The sequence below is a fragment of the Eretmochelys imbricata genome, chromosome 22 (genome assembly GCF_965152235.1).
Source record: "Eretmochelys imbricata isolate rEreImb1 chromosome 22, rEreImb1.hap1, whole genome shotgun sequence".
NCBI lineage: Eukaryota > Metazoa > Chordata > Testudines > Cheloniidae > Eretmochelys > Eretmochelys imbricata.
Genome location: NC_135593.1, coordinates 11,766,472 through 11,779,425, shown reverse-complemented (window position 1 = coordinate 11,779,425; position 12,954 = coordinate 11,766,472). Strand labels below are relative to the sequence as shown.

The 12,954-nt window shown below is 45.6% G+C and overlaps 1 protein-coding gene across 1 annotated transcript; it reads right to left on the bottom strand.

Moving 5' to 3' along the window:
• Positions 1-4,549: 4,549 nt before the first annotated feature.
• Positions 4,550-11,276, bottom strand: SCN3B (sodium voltage-gated channel beta subunit 3). The gene is made up of 5 exons (XM_077839873.1): positions 11,156-11,276; positions 8,572-8,797; positions 7,086-7,224; positions 6,200-6,295; positions 4,550-4,970 (listed from the first exon to the last, which is right to left on the bottom strand). Exons 1-4 carry the CDS (start codon positions 11,252-11,254, stop codon positions 6,232-6,234), a joined length of 528 nt encoding a protein of 175 aa, XP_077695999.1. The 5' UTR covers positions 11,255-11,276; the 3' UTR covers positions 4,550-4,970; positions 6,200-6,231.
• Between the last annotated feature and the right edge of the window lie 1,678 nt (positions 11,277-12,954).

Below are 12,954 nucleotides of genomic sequence, written 5' to 3'. Positions count from 1 at the left end.
TTTCTATGCATTAGAATGCTAATTACACAGGAGAGGATTCCTTTCCTACCAGTACCTAGGAGCAGGGCACTCTCCCCTCTCCTACAGGATCAGGGTCCATTCCTCTTCATGGTAGATTTGTGTTCCAGGGCTTGGACACTCATCACCTGCCATGCAGCTAGCAGTACCAGAATGGAGAAGAGTTGGAGCAGGGCAGACTTTGGCTTTTCCATCAATCAGCACTGGAGTGTGGAATTGGAGGAAATCTCTTCTCTCCAAATCCAGCCCAAAGCTAAAAAGGCTAGTGTTTCTCTCACCAAACAAGCTGTTAAGTAGAGGTTAGTGTTGAGCATTTCAGAGGGTCAGTGTCTTTCACCTTCACCCCAGGCCCAGCCGTCTCCAAGTGCTGCTGGAAAGAGTAGGGATATCTGAGGGGTGATCAGCTCTGTCCTCTTTGCCTTTTTGGGGACCCATCCAGAAGAGATGGGCTTTTCCCCCTGCTCGTCACAGGCTGAGGGTGGGGTTGTCTACCTATGAGATTCTAGTCATCTTGAGCGTGTGTCTCTCCAGTTGAGTTGTAGGCAGGTTATGAACATCCTGTGATAATTTGTACCAGCTTTGAGGGCAAGGTCTTAACTGATGATTGACAGGAAAAAAGCACAGGCACTGCATGCTCCATAGCTCACGCCCCTTCCACATGCATCCAGAACCAGCCTTCTCCAGAGAATACTTCAGTACCCTCGAGGAAGGGCCTTGTTCCTTGCAGTAACTATTCTACGAGGCAGCGTTCTGGGCGCCTTACTGTAGAATTCTGCTGTATATTTTTGTCAGCGAAGCTGCTCTTCCTTTCCCCCCCTCAAACCCTGCATGTATCCTCTGTGGGTTTCATGTATTTCAGGCAGCTTGCAAGCCATTAAGTACTGATTTGCTACCACAGATGGCTTCTTGGGGTGGTAGAATGGAACCTGGCTTGAGGTCTTGAGAAGCAGGAGGGCCCTGGGTGTGAAATTACTGCCATGTTCTTCTTTAAACGAGACTGTAGGTGGAAACCCCTAGACCAAAGTGTCTGGAATAACTAGTCTGAGAAATGACTACTGTGATGTAGTGTTTGCAGGAGAGAACTGTACTGAACATTCCTGCCCTGTCTCAGTCTGCTTGCAGTTTCTAAAGCATAGGTGAATCTTTTGTGCCATAACATGCTTTTTTCTAGATGTGCAAACCAGCCAAAATGGGGATACTCTCTCCCTCCACTTGCTCAGCCCTAGCTGAACATTCCCTTAGCTACACAAGGAGAGCTAGCCCCCAAAACACATTTTGTAGCTACAGTGCTTGTAGGGCTCCATTTTCTCCCCTCCCTCACCTCTCTGCTGCAGGACAATCACCTCTTTTCTATCCTAATCTCCCTCTGTCTGAAATGGACTGCGCTGCTGGCCATTCCTTGCAGCAGTTTGTGTTATGCTATGAAATGAATGTTTTATTTTGGTGGGGAAGGACTTTCCTTCTGGTGAAGGAATTGTATTTGCACATGGCTCAGGGAGGCTCCTCCTCCTCTGACAATTGTTACCTCACTCATTTTGGTCAGTTTCATTGCTAACATTAAAGGGCCAGCTTCCTGAATCTGATCTTTTGAGTTACAAAAAAGCAGCATCCAGAGCTGTGTAGGCATGTTCTTTTTCCAAGCGCCATCTAATTTGCCCTAGCAGCACTCGAATGTGGGAGACTGGTGGCTGCTGCTGCTAAGAAACAGCACCTTTATTCAGCAAAAGGATGGAGCTTGTGCCACATCTGTATCATTCCTGCCTGAGAGCCTACATGTCTCCCTCCAACACTTAACAGAACAAACATGGAAGCACCAACCTGCACTCTTGCTACCGTACATTAATGGCACTTTTGCAATGTTATGAGCAGGTTGCATTGTGTTATTTTTTCCACGGCTCACACTTCAAATGCTCCATGGCCAAGTAGTGCTGCTACATTCCTGGACTACCTTTCCCCACACAAGGGCCTGGATCCTGCAACCCTGACTCAGGTGAGTAATCCTTACTCTTTCAAATAATCCCATTTGAGTAAGGATTGACTCACATCAACGAGAGTGGGTTGTACGATCATCCCCAAGGTGGGCATTTCCCCTCTGAGTAGTAACTCTAAACTGGGAGGGAGAGATACAGGCCAAGACTCACCTCTTTCTTGTTGAATGGTCTGTGGTAGTAACACAAACTCTGGGGCTGGGCCAAATACAAAAAGGAACAGCAGTTGTGTTTTGAGACGTTGTCTGGTTAACTGTAATAAACTTTGCGCTGTGCGCAAGGTGTGATAAAAAGATACTTACCTGCTAGGAAACTAGGAATTATAAAGGCTACATAGCCAAATCTCAATGTAAAGTAGCTAGAACAATGGAAGATACATTATGAATAAAAAAAAGTATTGAACAAACAACAGTGACTTGTGTATTGTTTTTTTTTTATTGTCCTACCTAATTGTAAGTCTCCTATTTCCATATACACAGAGAGGGGTCTTTCCTGATGCGGGTGGCTGGGGGGGAGGAGAGAAGAGAATCATCCTCCCAGAAGACACATTATCTTTAATTGTGCCTTAAGGCAATACCATCTCATTCCTGCCTCCCCCACCCCTTTTCAAGCAGAAGATAGGGAGTCCTAATACAGCTTCCCCAAAAGATAGGTTCCCCCTATCAAAAAATACTTAAGGTAGCAGTGTCTATCTATAGGAGCACTTCACAAATTACAGGGTAGAGACACACACAAGAGCATCTGGTTAGTTTAGAAAATCAGAAGGGGGTGTGGAATAAAACGTGGCCCTTCATTTACTCTAAGGGGGCTGCCAGGGAGCTTTAACAAATGGAGGTTAAGTGACTTGCCTCACGTCCCACTACACAGGGAGTGTCAGAGTCAAGCATGGAATCCTGGAGTCATGACACGCTTCCTCTGCTCTAGCTTCTACTGCTATGGTTTGAGGGTTAGTATTCCTCCCATAGTATTTTAGGCTGAATAAGATGGCCTAGGGAAAGGGAAAAAAACCCACACACTTCCAACAACCTAAATAAGGGAGGTTCTTCCTCCATTTTAAACACTGGCTTCTAAGAAACCAGTGCCCAGTCTAAGGCATTGCTGATGGAGCATACTTAATCTATAGATGGGCTCAAGCTGTAAGCCTGGGATCTGGTGTCAGACACCCTGTGGGTCAGGTCTGTTTGGAACTGGGTTTTAGATTTACAAAAATCAGCGTATTCTGCAGCTCCTGATCCTAGTTGGGTCTAGGAATAACTACCACCTACAACTCTGGTTTGGACCTGTCTAACTTTAAAAATCACAACACAATTTATGCGTAACAAAGCAGAGGAATTCCATATGCAGAAAGCATGCCTGACTCATTTAGTGCTTTATCTGTTTAGGAGCAAAGAGTGTAGCAGATTCATCTTAACTCTTGCAAGCTGTATAAAGAGTCATTGCAGCAGGGGATATATCTGCTAAAAGCAAGAACTCCAAGTCATTCAGCAGCATCTCACCCTCATGTGCACTTCTACATATAGACAAATGCTTTCCCCAATAATCTCAGATTCTAAGACTACTGCTTCTCTGAATGGGAAACTTCAGTCACCATGCTTAAATGTTTTACATTTAATAAAGCCAAAACCCCCACCTTGCTATTGTATCTGCAATTGTTTATATACTGTGTTTATAAATGAAACTTAAGAGAATTGCTCTGCAATAATAGATATCAGACTAACTCTGAGTATTCAGCATGGTGAATAATTACCACAAGAAATAATGCATTATTAAGGGCTATAGGAGAAAACCACCACTGTTTGCTTCTAGGTGGTGCAACTATCCAACCATGACTTTCAATTAGTTATAAAAAGTTCCACAAAATTCCAAAGCTGTCTCATTTTCCCATTTGGGAATAAACAGTCAGTTTCATTTGCTTGCTTACCTAACCCAGACTCTCTCTCCTCCCTTCAGGGGCTCCAGCCTTTAACTTTCTTCCTGAAATTGGCAAAGTGTCCTCAAATGGGAGTATCCTCTCCCAGGGCTGCTCTCCTCTGGTTGTTGCAAGACACAGTTTGCTTATCATGGAAATAACCAGTCTCAACAAGTTAACAGAGCAAGGTTAAGAGAGACAGAACTGACAAACAGTTGCCAAATTAAACAAACATCACTTCTTGGAATTGTTGCAGTTTATAGCAGGGAATCCTAAATTAGCAGTGGTACAGCCTGAGGGCATGGCTATTCAGGCTTGGCATGCAGCAAGCTGGACCTTAAATCTACATCACCATTAGCTTGCCTCGTGCTAACTGGCTGCGTAAATCCTGCTACCATGAGCTAAATGTTCTGGAGGTCAAAGCACACTATGGAACTTGTATTATGCAGGAGCAGGGTGTGCACAGCAAGCTTGTGTATGTCGATTGCTGCCCACTAATTCCCTGCATGCGGAGTGCTGTTGTACATTTTTCACAGCTCTAAGTTGCTATGAGCCTTCTGCTTCTCCATATCCTTGTCCTAGGTTTGCAACAGCAGCCTACAGTCCAGGGCAGCATGGAGAGCAAGCATTGGGGTGGAGCGGGATTCTAATCTTTAATAATTAAAGCGTTCAGGCTTTATCAAAAGGTTGATCACAATGCTAAAATGACCTTGCTGATGGCCAGGTGTGTCAGGGTAATATGACAGACCCACGTGCTACATGCCAAATTAGCTTATTTTGCAGAGGAATATGGTGAGGGTAATACATAGTAGAATTTACAAGGCCATTCGCTGAGTGGGGGCAAAACTTAGGAAGGAGCAGTGCTACCTGCACCCCAACCCCCTTTGCTCAGCATGCTTCAAAGGAAAATCCTGTAGCAAATGGAGCCAAAGTCAAGGCTGTGCAATGTCCAAGGCAAATGGAAGAAAGTTCACACTTTCCCTTATTTCCTTCTGGTGCTGTAGAGTTCTCCCAAACCTGGCTGGAGTGACTTGGTCCTTCCAACTTCAGAGTTCCTGCAAGGAACAGAATCCCCCCCCACCCCTTGTGATTAAGGCTTCCTTATAAGAGGCATGGTCTTGTGTACCATGATAAGAGGTTACTTCTGCTCACAGCACCTGAGAATCTGCACAGACAGCTGCATTGTTAAAAATGCAATAGTGCGTGCAATCAAACACAGAGATGGGGCTTAGAGTTCTAAACTTTTCCTCTGAGTCTTACATCTGAAAATAGAAATACTGCAGCATCTTTTGGAAATAGTAAGGGGGAGCAATGTTTACAAAACACTTCTGAAATAGCAACTGGTTTGTTTTTGTTTTAATTGGGGAGAGATGGTCAGGGTAGCATAAACCACACCCAATGAGCAACCAGAGCCAGACCTCAGTTCCCTGGGGACCTAGGATGCATTAGAAAAATGCCTACAAAGTGTGAAGGGCTGGACTATGGACAGCAGTAAAGGAAGAATGGTTCAGCACTAGTGTGGGATTCTGGATTAACTGGCTGAAATGTGGAGATGGTTATTGACAGATTGGCGTTCTTGACAATTTTTGCATTTCCTTTCAGGAACGCTGTATTTTGGTGTTTCTGAAACAAAATTTTCAGGGAACTCCAATTTGCTGGGAAATGTTGGTAAATCTCTTTGGCTCTCTTTCTGACTGAGAATCCAATTTCACTTAGAGATCCCAAGGCTCCCACAGAGCAGGGAGCTTGCCACCCCTGAGAGGCCCAGCTTCAGCTGTGTTTCACTGGAAAATTGCTAAGCAGCTCTACAGTGGAGATGGGGTCCAATTCCCTGCCTTACTATAGGCTTGAGCGAGTCTCTGCCTCAGTTTCCCTATCTGTAACATGGAGCCCTGCCCTGCTTCACAGGGTGTGTGAGGAGAAATATATTAGTGCCCAGCTACTGCAGGGCACACTGTCTATGATACTGACATTCCTGGCAGAACAAGGCTAAGGCAAATCTGTCTTTTGCCATTCAGATTTTAAAAATAATCTTAATGCACCCATAAGCTATACATGGGTAACTGCTTCAAGGGCCATGGTGGAAGTGTCGGACACAAAGCAAGCCTGGGATGCATAGCTTCCCACCCCTCATTTCTCCAGGACTTTTGTCAGGATGACATAACCATCCTATTTTATTACACCTCTCCCCGGTGGTTTTAGGGTGTCCCATAAGTCAGGGAGCAGAATCAGCCATGTGCACAATGCACTGGCCACACCCTTGTTTTGAATCAAGTTTGTGTACCTTATTGCAGGTCATGGCCCATCTACCCTTGGCTACTCCTCCACAGGCACAGAGCAGTTTTCCTTGTTTTCTGACGGAATGGCGAGGTAGTCAGTCCTACAGATCGAAAGAGAATGCTCACCACAGGTAGAGAGCCCTGGGTGGGTGCTAGCTGCAAGCACAAGCTGTATTGCTTCAGTGGTAGCACCTGTTGAGAGTTGGCATTCTTTGAACATCCTGATTTTGAGGCACTGAGCACCTATAACATGTTAGCCCTTAACTGCCCTTGGCTGAGTAAAGCACAGCGTGACGCTCACTGCAGAGAATGCCCCTTCCAAAAGAGTTTTTGGTGTGCTCCTTCCTCAAGGGCAGGTATGGAGTTTGACCCAAGATAGAGTTGTAGGAATATCCTCTCCCCACTTCCACTGCACACAAAGGGCCTGGTTATCTGACAGACATATGGAGGAGGGAAACGTACAGTGTAGAAATAGTGGAACCACCCCCACGTGTGTCATACGGGAACTGTTTTTGCCTCAGTCTTTAAAAACTGTGTGTGAGGCTTATGGTCATGAGTTAGGCATAGTGCAGGTAGGTCCTGAGAAAGTCTCCCCTACCCCTTCTGACAAGGTGCCTTACAATACCCCAACTATGCACAGCTTGGCCAACATGCCTTCACTCTGAGTTGTAACGCTGTTCCTTGCTAACCCAGTCTAACCTCTCTCAGGAGAGGCTCAATCCTGCTACCTTTCACAAGGATTCCGAGATGCGGCAACAGAAATGAATACAAGATCGAAATGTTTTTAATGGTGGCCAATCCCCTGGTGAACCCTCTGACCCACACCTCAAGTTTTTCTGCTGCGGGTGAAACGCTTGCTCAGGTGTGGAGGTCTGTAGGATTTTTACTTACGCATTTTCCTGGACAGTCTCCTCTGCTTTGGAAACCTTCCTGTAGCAATAGACCATTTCTATCAGCAGCCACAAGGTGAGGAAAACCAGGAGAATATACATCATAATTTCAGATATGACGGATGTGAAATCTTCTCCAGCTGTTGGGGAAACAATTAAAATAAGTCACTGATCTCTTTGAAATTCAATTTTGTATTGCACCATCCTCTAAGAACCAGCCCTCTCCTCTTTTCACCTAGATAGAGTTCCCGGCAAGAATGAGCAACAGAAGATACAGGGACTGTCAGCTTAAGCACCTCTCTTATTGGAACTAAGGCCAGCAGGCTCTGAGTCTGCTGCAGAAAATGGGGGCAGGGTCTCCACTGCCATTTGAATGAGTAGCTCGGAAGCAGCTTAGGAAGCTGTAGCTAAATGAAGACAGAGCCTGCCAATATAGTTGCATGTCACCTTGAACTGCAGCACCTGCGCAGAGGTCTTCTGCGCCTATCCCCAAACCAGCTGCCGGAAGTGGAGGAAGAATCTCAACCTGGTCTGAGAGGGGCAGGGTTTGGATATAGGGAGACTTCCATCAGCTGTTTCACCCTGCATGCTTGTGAAAATATACATGTGCTCAAGCTTGCCACTAATTCCAATCATGTTCTCCTCAGAGCACACACATGGATGCATGTGCACCCCAATTTTAGCCCATCTTATCCTGGATGCTTATTTGTTTCCATGGTGCTCTATTTTTCCAATCCCTGATGCATTGCTAGATGTCCTGCACAGTAATGAGGCGACCACTAGAAATTACAGAATCAAGAGGCTTTTAATGGTGGCCAAGAAATAGCAGGACTTGGAGGGGAGAAGGGAAAGAGATTCACAATGAAGACAGATAGGGGGTGGAAATCCTGGCCCACTGAAGTCAGTGACACCACTCCTACTGCGGTAGAGTGTGGCCAGCATTTTAGTGATTGAGGGGGAAAAGGCACGTGAAGAAAAGAAGAGGAATGCACAGTTGGAAGCAGGAAAGAAACAGACAGAGATTGAGAGCAATCACACGGTGGGGGGAGGGAGGGAAGCCATCACCAGTTCGTCAACTGCACTGCTGCTTCTCCCTGCTAGAACTGAGAGCCACTAGGGAGTGGTGTGTGCACTGAGCTGGACCACAGGAAGCCCACTGCACTCCCTGCTTTGGTTCCCCTGCCCAGGAGCTGCTGGGGGAGCCCAGCTTGTTTTTACACCTTTCAGGGCACATTTGAGCTCCACAACAGGGAATACAGCCAGCACAACAGGTGCAGGGTTTCATATGTGAGCCTGGGTCAGTCCTGTTGTAGGAAAGCGTGGCTGGGGAAACAGAAGTATCTGCAAATGACCTATTTGTTGGCAGCTTCCCCACCCCTCACCAGAGATACCACTGAAAAGAGCACTGTCTGGTTTGCTCTAGACTTGGTCCTTGGCAAGGCAGGTCACACCCAACAGTTCAAGGCATTTCCACCAGTCTTCCATACCCTCCTCTACCACAGTGAGATGGATCAATCTGGAGCTTGTGAAGAGTGGGTGATGAATCTCAAAGTCAAACTCCCGGGTGACATTACAGGTGTAGATCCCTGAATCATTCAAAGTCACATTTAATACAGTGATGGACACGTCCTGCATATCTTTGCTCCCGTTCCACTGTAGCCGGCCACTGAAGCGGCTTGGAAATTCATGATGTACTTTTCTGTATTCATAGATCTGTAGAGAAATGGGGGCCAGGGGGGAGATAAACATTAGTCACCCAGCCATTTGTTGGGTGCATCCTACTCCCCACCCTGGGATTCCCCTCTAGCTAGTGACAGATCCCAACTATCAGATGGGATAGAGTTTCTCTTCCTGAAGCATTAGGTGTTAATACTTCTATAGTGCTCTTCATCTGAAGATCTCAACACACTATACAAAGAGGGCATATGGAATTATGTCCATCATACAGGTGAGGGAAAGGAGGCACCAATAGGCAAAGTGACTTGTCCAAGATCAAAGCAGGTCAGAGGCAGGAATGGAACCCTTATCTCCCAGGCTAGTGCTTAATCCATTGAATCATGCTACCATGTTACATACAAACAAGTGTTCATAAGCACTGGAAATTGTAGTCCAAACAGAGGTGTTGCAAGAGAAAACAAAAAGTGTGGTATGATAAATGTAATGACTTATTTACACAGCCATGGGCATTGGAGGCCTTATCTTCACCCTGCTCTGAACTGGGCCTCCCTTTCTACACTCTCAGCTTTATGAGCTTAAGTTGTTCTGCACTTGAGGTCATTTTGAGGACTTGGTGTATCCATAGAGCAGGTACTTGTGTGTCTAATTGTCCTGACTTGTGCCCAAAAATAATTGTGGATGCTAAACTGTACCTGCTACTATTTGCACCCACAAGAAAGGAGGCAAGTGTTTACAAATCAGATTCACCCCCTCTATGGACAGGCATATGGACTGCCTATTAGAAGCATGTGAGAAGCTCTGTGCAGTGGTTTAGGAGGTTGGTGACCCTCTGAGTCCCTAGTGGACAGCAGTCTATGCCATTAAAACACCCTGAATCACACTCATTTGTGTATTCAGGAGGTAGGCCAATCCTGAATTCCCCTCATCTTTCAAAGAGGTCCCTCCAGATCAGAGCTCAAACCAGTGGGGACGTATTTGGAACTTGCTATGCCACTAGCTTGGTTTTCTGGATGACACAGACTTTAATTCTTCATATGCACATATGAAAATATGAAAGCTGCATATTTTCAGCCCTCCAAGTGCTCAGGACTAAGAAATAGGTGGCTTCTTTTCCAGGATATCCACATGCATCTATTTTAACTTATTTAGAAGGAGAGTTTCAACATCCTCCCAGACAGAATTCAAAGGAGCACACAGAGATATTCAAGAAGCACGGTTAGACTCAAATGATGGAGTAACTTTCATAAGGATGTCACTGTGCCATCATCATTGAAAGGGCAGGTGACAGAGCTATGTAGCGCTAAAGCCTGATCTCAATGAATTCAATGGCTATAATTCCATGGACTTCAATGGGACAAGGTTTGCTTATAGAGAAGCATCGTTTGGCATGAAGGCGAGATCTCTGGGTTAAATTCTGAGATCAGGAATTAGGACTCAGGTTCTATTCCTGGTTCTGACATGGCTTTCATAAGTCTCAAAATTTATATTGAGACGCTTCAGCCAGCTAACTGGCACATCGTAGAACAACAAGTTGTGGCAGTCCATCCTCCTATCTAACCATGCATGCCCCGCCCCTGTTTGGCGGTGTGCAGCGCTACCCTGAAGTCAAATGGTGACGTTTGAGCAAAGGCAAGTTACTGTATTGTGGCTGCTGCTCTGGCAGTCTCAGTCAGCAGCCTGTCTAGGCTTTCCTAGTGTAGGATCTGGGTCCTGGGCGAAACATGGCTGCTGCCTTCTCCTGTAATTAGGGTAAAGCAAAACAAAATTAGGCAAAATGCACAATGTGGCACTCTGCCACTGACCAACTCTATAACTTTGGGCAAGTCAGTTCACATTTTGGTGCCTGTTTCCCCCTCACCCTTCAGCTGCCTTATCTATTTAGGCTGTAAATTCTTTGGGAAAGGGCCTGTGTCTTACTAGGTGCATGTACAGCACCTTGCACAACGTGGTCTTGAACACAGCTGGGCCTTCTGAGTGCTGCTGCAGGACAAATAATCACCACTGATCCATACATTGAGTTGTTAGGGGGAGATAGTTACAAGAATGTGTGTCAAGTGCTTTGATCTCTGGGTGAGAAGTGCCATATAAATGAAACCACTGTAGGGCAAGGGTGAAGTTAAATAACTTAAGGAGCATTGTCATCTTTATTGTGTGAGTGGCCTCTGGACATTTCAGTCTTCCTCAAATCAACCTTCAGATGTGACACATAGATATAACCCAAATTACACTTACTTTTCTTAGTTTCCTTGTGTGACCTTCACTGAAAACATACTACAGAAACAAAGTTCACATTCTCCCAGGCCTTTTTACCTCCCTCCCCCCATACCGTACCTGGGGTTTTTCCCCACACTAGGGGCTATGGTAGCGATGAGTTAGGTTAGCAAATATACATACCAGCTCATCTTTCCCCCCTTCAGTCTTGTAGAACCATTCCACCACAGTGCTTGCAGAAACTTCTTCTCTTTTCATGCAGGAGATACAGAGCAGCTTCATGTGAGTTCCTTGGACAGCCTCTGTCTCTGATGGGACTTCCACACAGACTGGAGAACAGACACCAACTGAAGACCATGGGGACAGAATAGCAGCAGGTGGAGAGAAACATCCAGTGAGACACAGAGAAAAAAACAAATGATCAGTTATTCAGGTCTCTTATTATAGACACTGTGCCAAGACAGACAATGTTCATAAGGTGGGTCTTGCACTTTTCTTGTGGGGCAGGGGGGTGGACTAAGATACGATCCCTTGTCCCTGCTCTTGGGTGCCAAGAGCCCTACTAGTGGCCTGGAAAGGTGATAGAGAAGAAAAGCAGGAGAGGAGTCTGCTCCTCACCCCAGGAGGTTTCTTACCCTCATCCCCTTTAAATGGGGATACTCTCACTCCTTAGACAGGGGGGAAATCTCCCTTACTTCAGTACTCTGGTCTTCACACCACAGCTCTAATCTCCTCTTCTTCTTCTCCTCCTCTGACTGCCTGAAGCAGGGGGTTTTATTAGGTTCTTGACAGGGCCTTAATTGACAACAGGTGCTCCAATTAACCTGTAGCAACCCTCCCTAGTCTATACAGAAACACGCCTTAATTAGCCTAGGGCTTATATATTTCCCCTCAAACACTCTACCACTGCTTCCTGGCACTCCTGTAGCACACATATAATAAACCTCAGTGGAAAATCCTCTGATTTATTACTACTGCTCATTGACAATGGATAAAAGTCTAAACTGGCAAGTTGTACAAACCTTCCTTCTCCAAGCTGAACTATATAAGTATATAATAATTAACATGTGATTTCTGCAGGCAAATTCTTCTCAGCAGCAGCTGCTTTGCCACATTTTAAGTCCTTTTTTAGACTAATTAATGCTCCTTTAGAGAGGAAACAACCTAATACATTCTCCCCCGCCCACTAACACTTGAGCATGTAGAAAATGCTCTTACAGCATTTACTGAATTCTGTATTAGGACAACCTCTGAATCCAGCCTCTAGGAGCAATTGTGGTTGTCATTTTTATTTCAGCATAAGAGGCTTGGAGTCAGGCAGAATTGGCATCTGGGTAAACTATAGATTCGGTGTGTATGCTAGCCAAAAAGGCATTCAATTAGGTCAACACAAAAATTGGCAGGTGTAAAATATTTCCCTCTGTACCAAGACAGAATTCTCTTCTGTGTAGCTAGGCACTACAGACGCCTACTCATCAAATGCTGCTATGACATAATGTAAACCCATGCTGCCCTGGCACGGGCAATATCATCTGTAGTGTCTGCTTTGTATATGACCATATATGTCTTCATTCTATCAAGACACTGACTGACTAACACCTTCATCCTCTTTCCTATTCATGGGGTCTGGGCTTGCCTTTTGCAGCTGATCCACCTTAATTAAATATTATTTGGGCTGACAAAAACCTGCACCTCCCCCCGTAGTCCTGTGGTTAGGCTAGATTATGAGAGCCAGGGGTTTAAATTCCCCACTGAGATGGAGGACTGTAAAGAGCCTTGTCTCCAACAACCCAGGTGCATGCCCTAGTTTCTGGTGTAGAGTGATGGGGTGCGTCCTTGCTTTTGCTTGTAGCTTGAAGTTGTTCCGCATTAATTAAATATTGCTTGGGCAAAAGCAAAGACACCACTCCCTCCAGAGTGCAGGGATTTGGTTACGTCCTTGGGCTGTGGAAGAGGCAGGTTCACATCTGCTGTCTATCTGC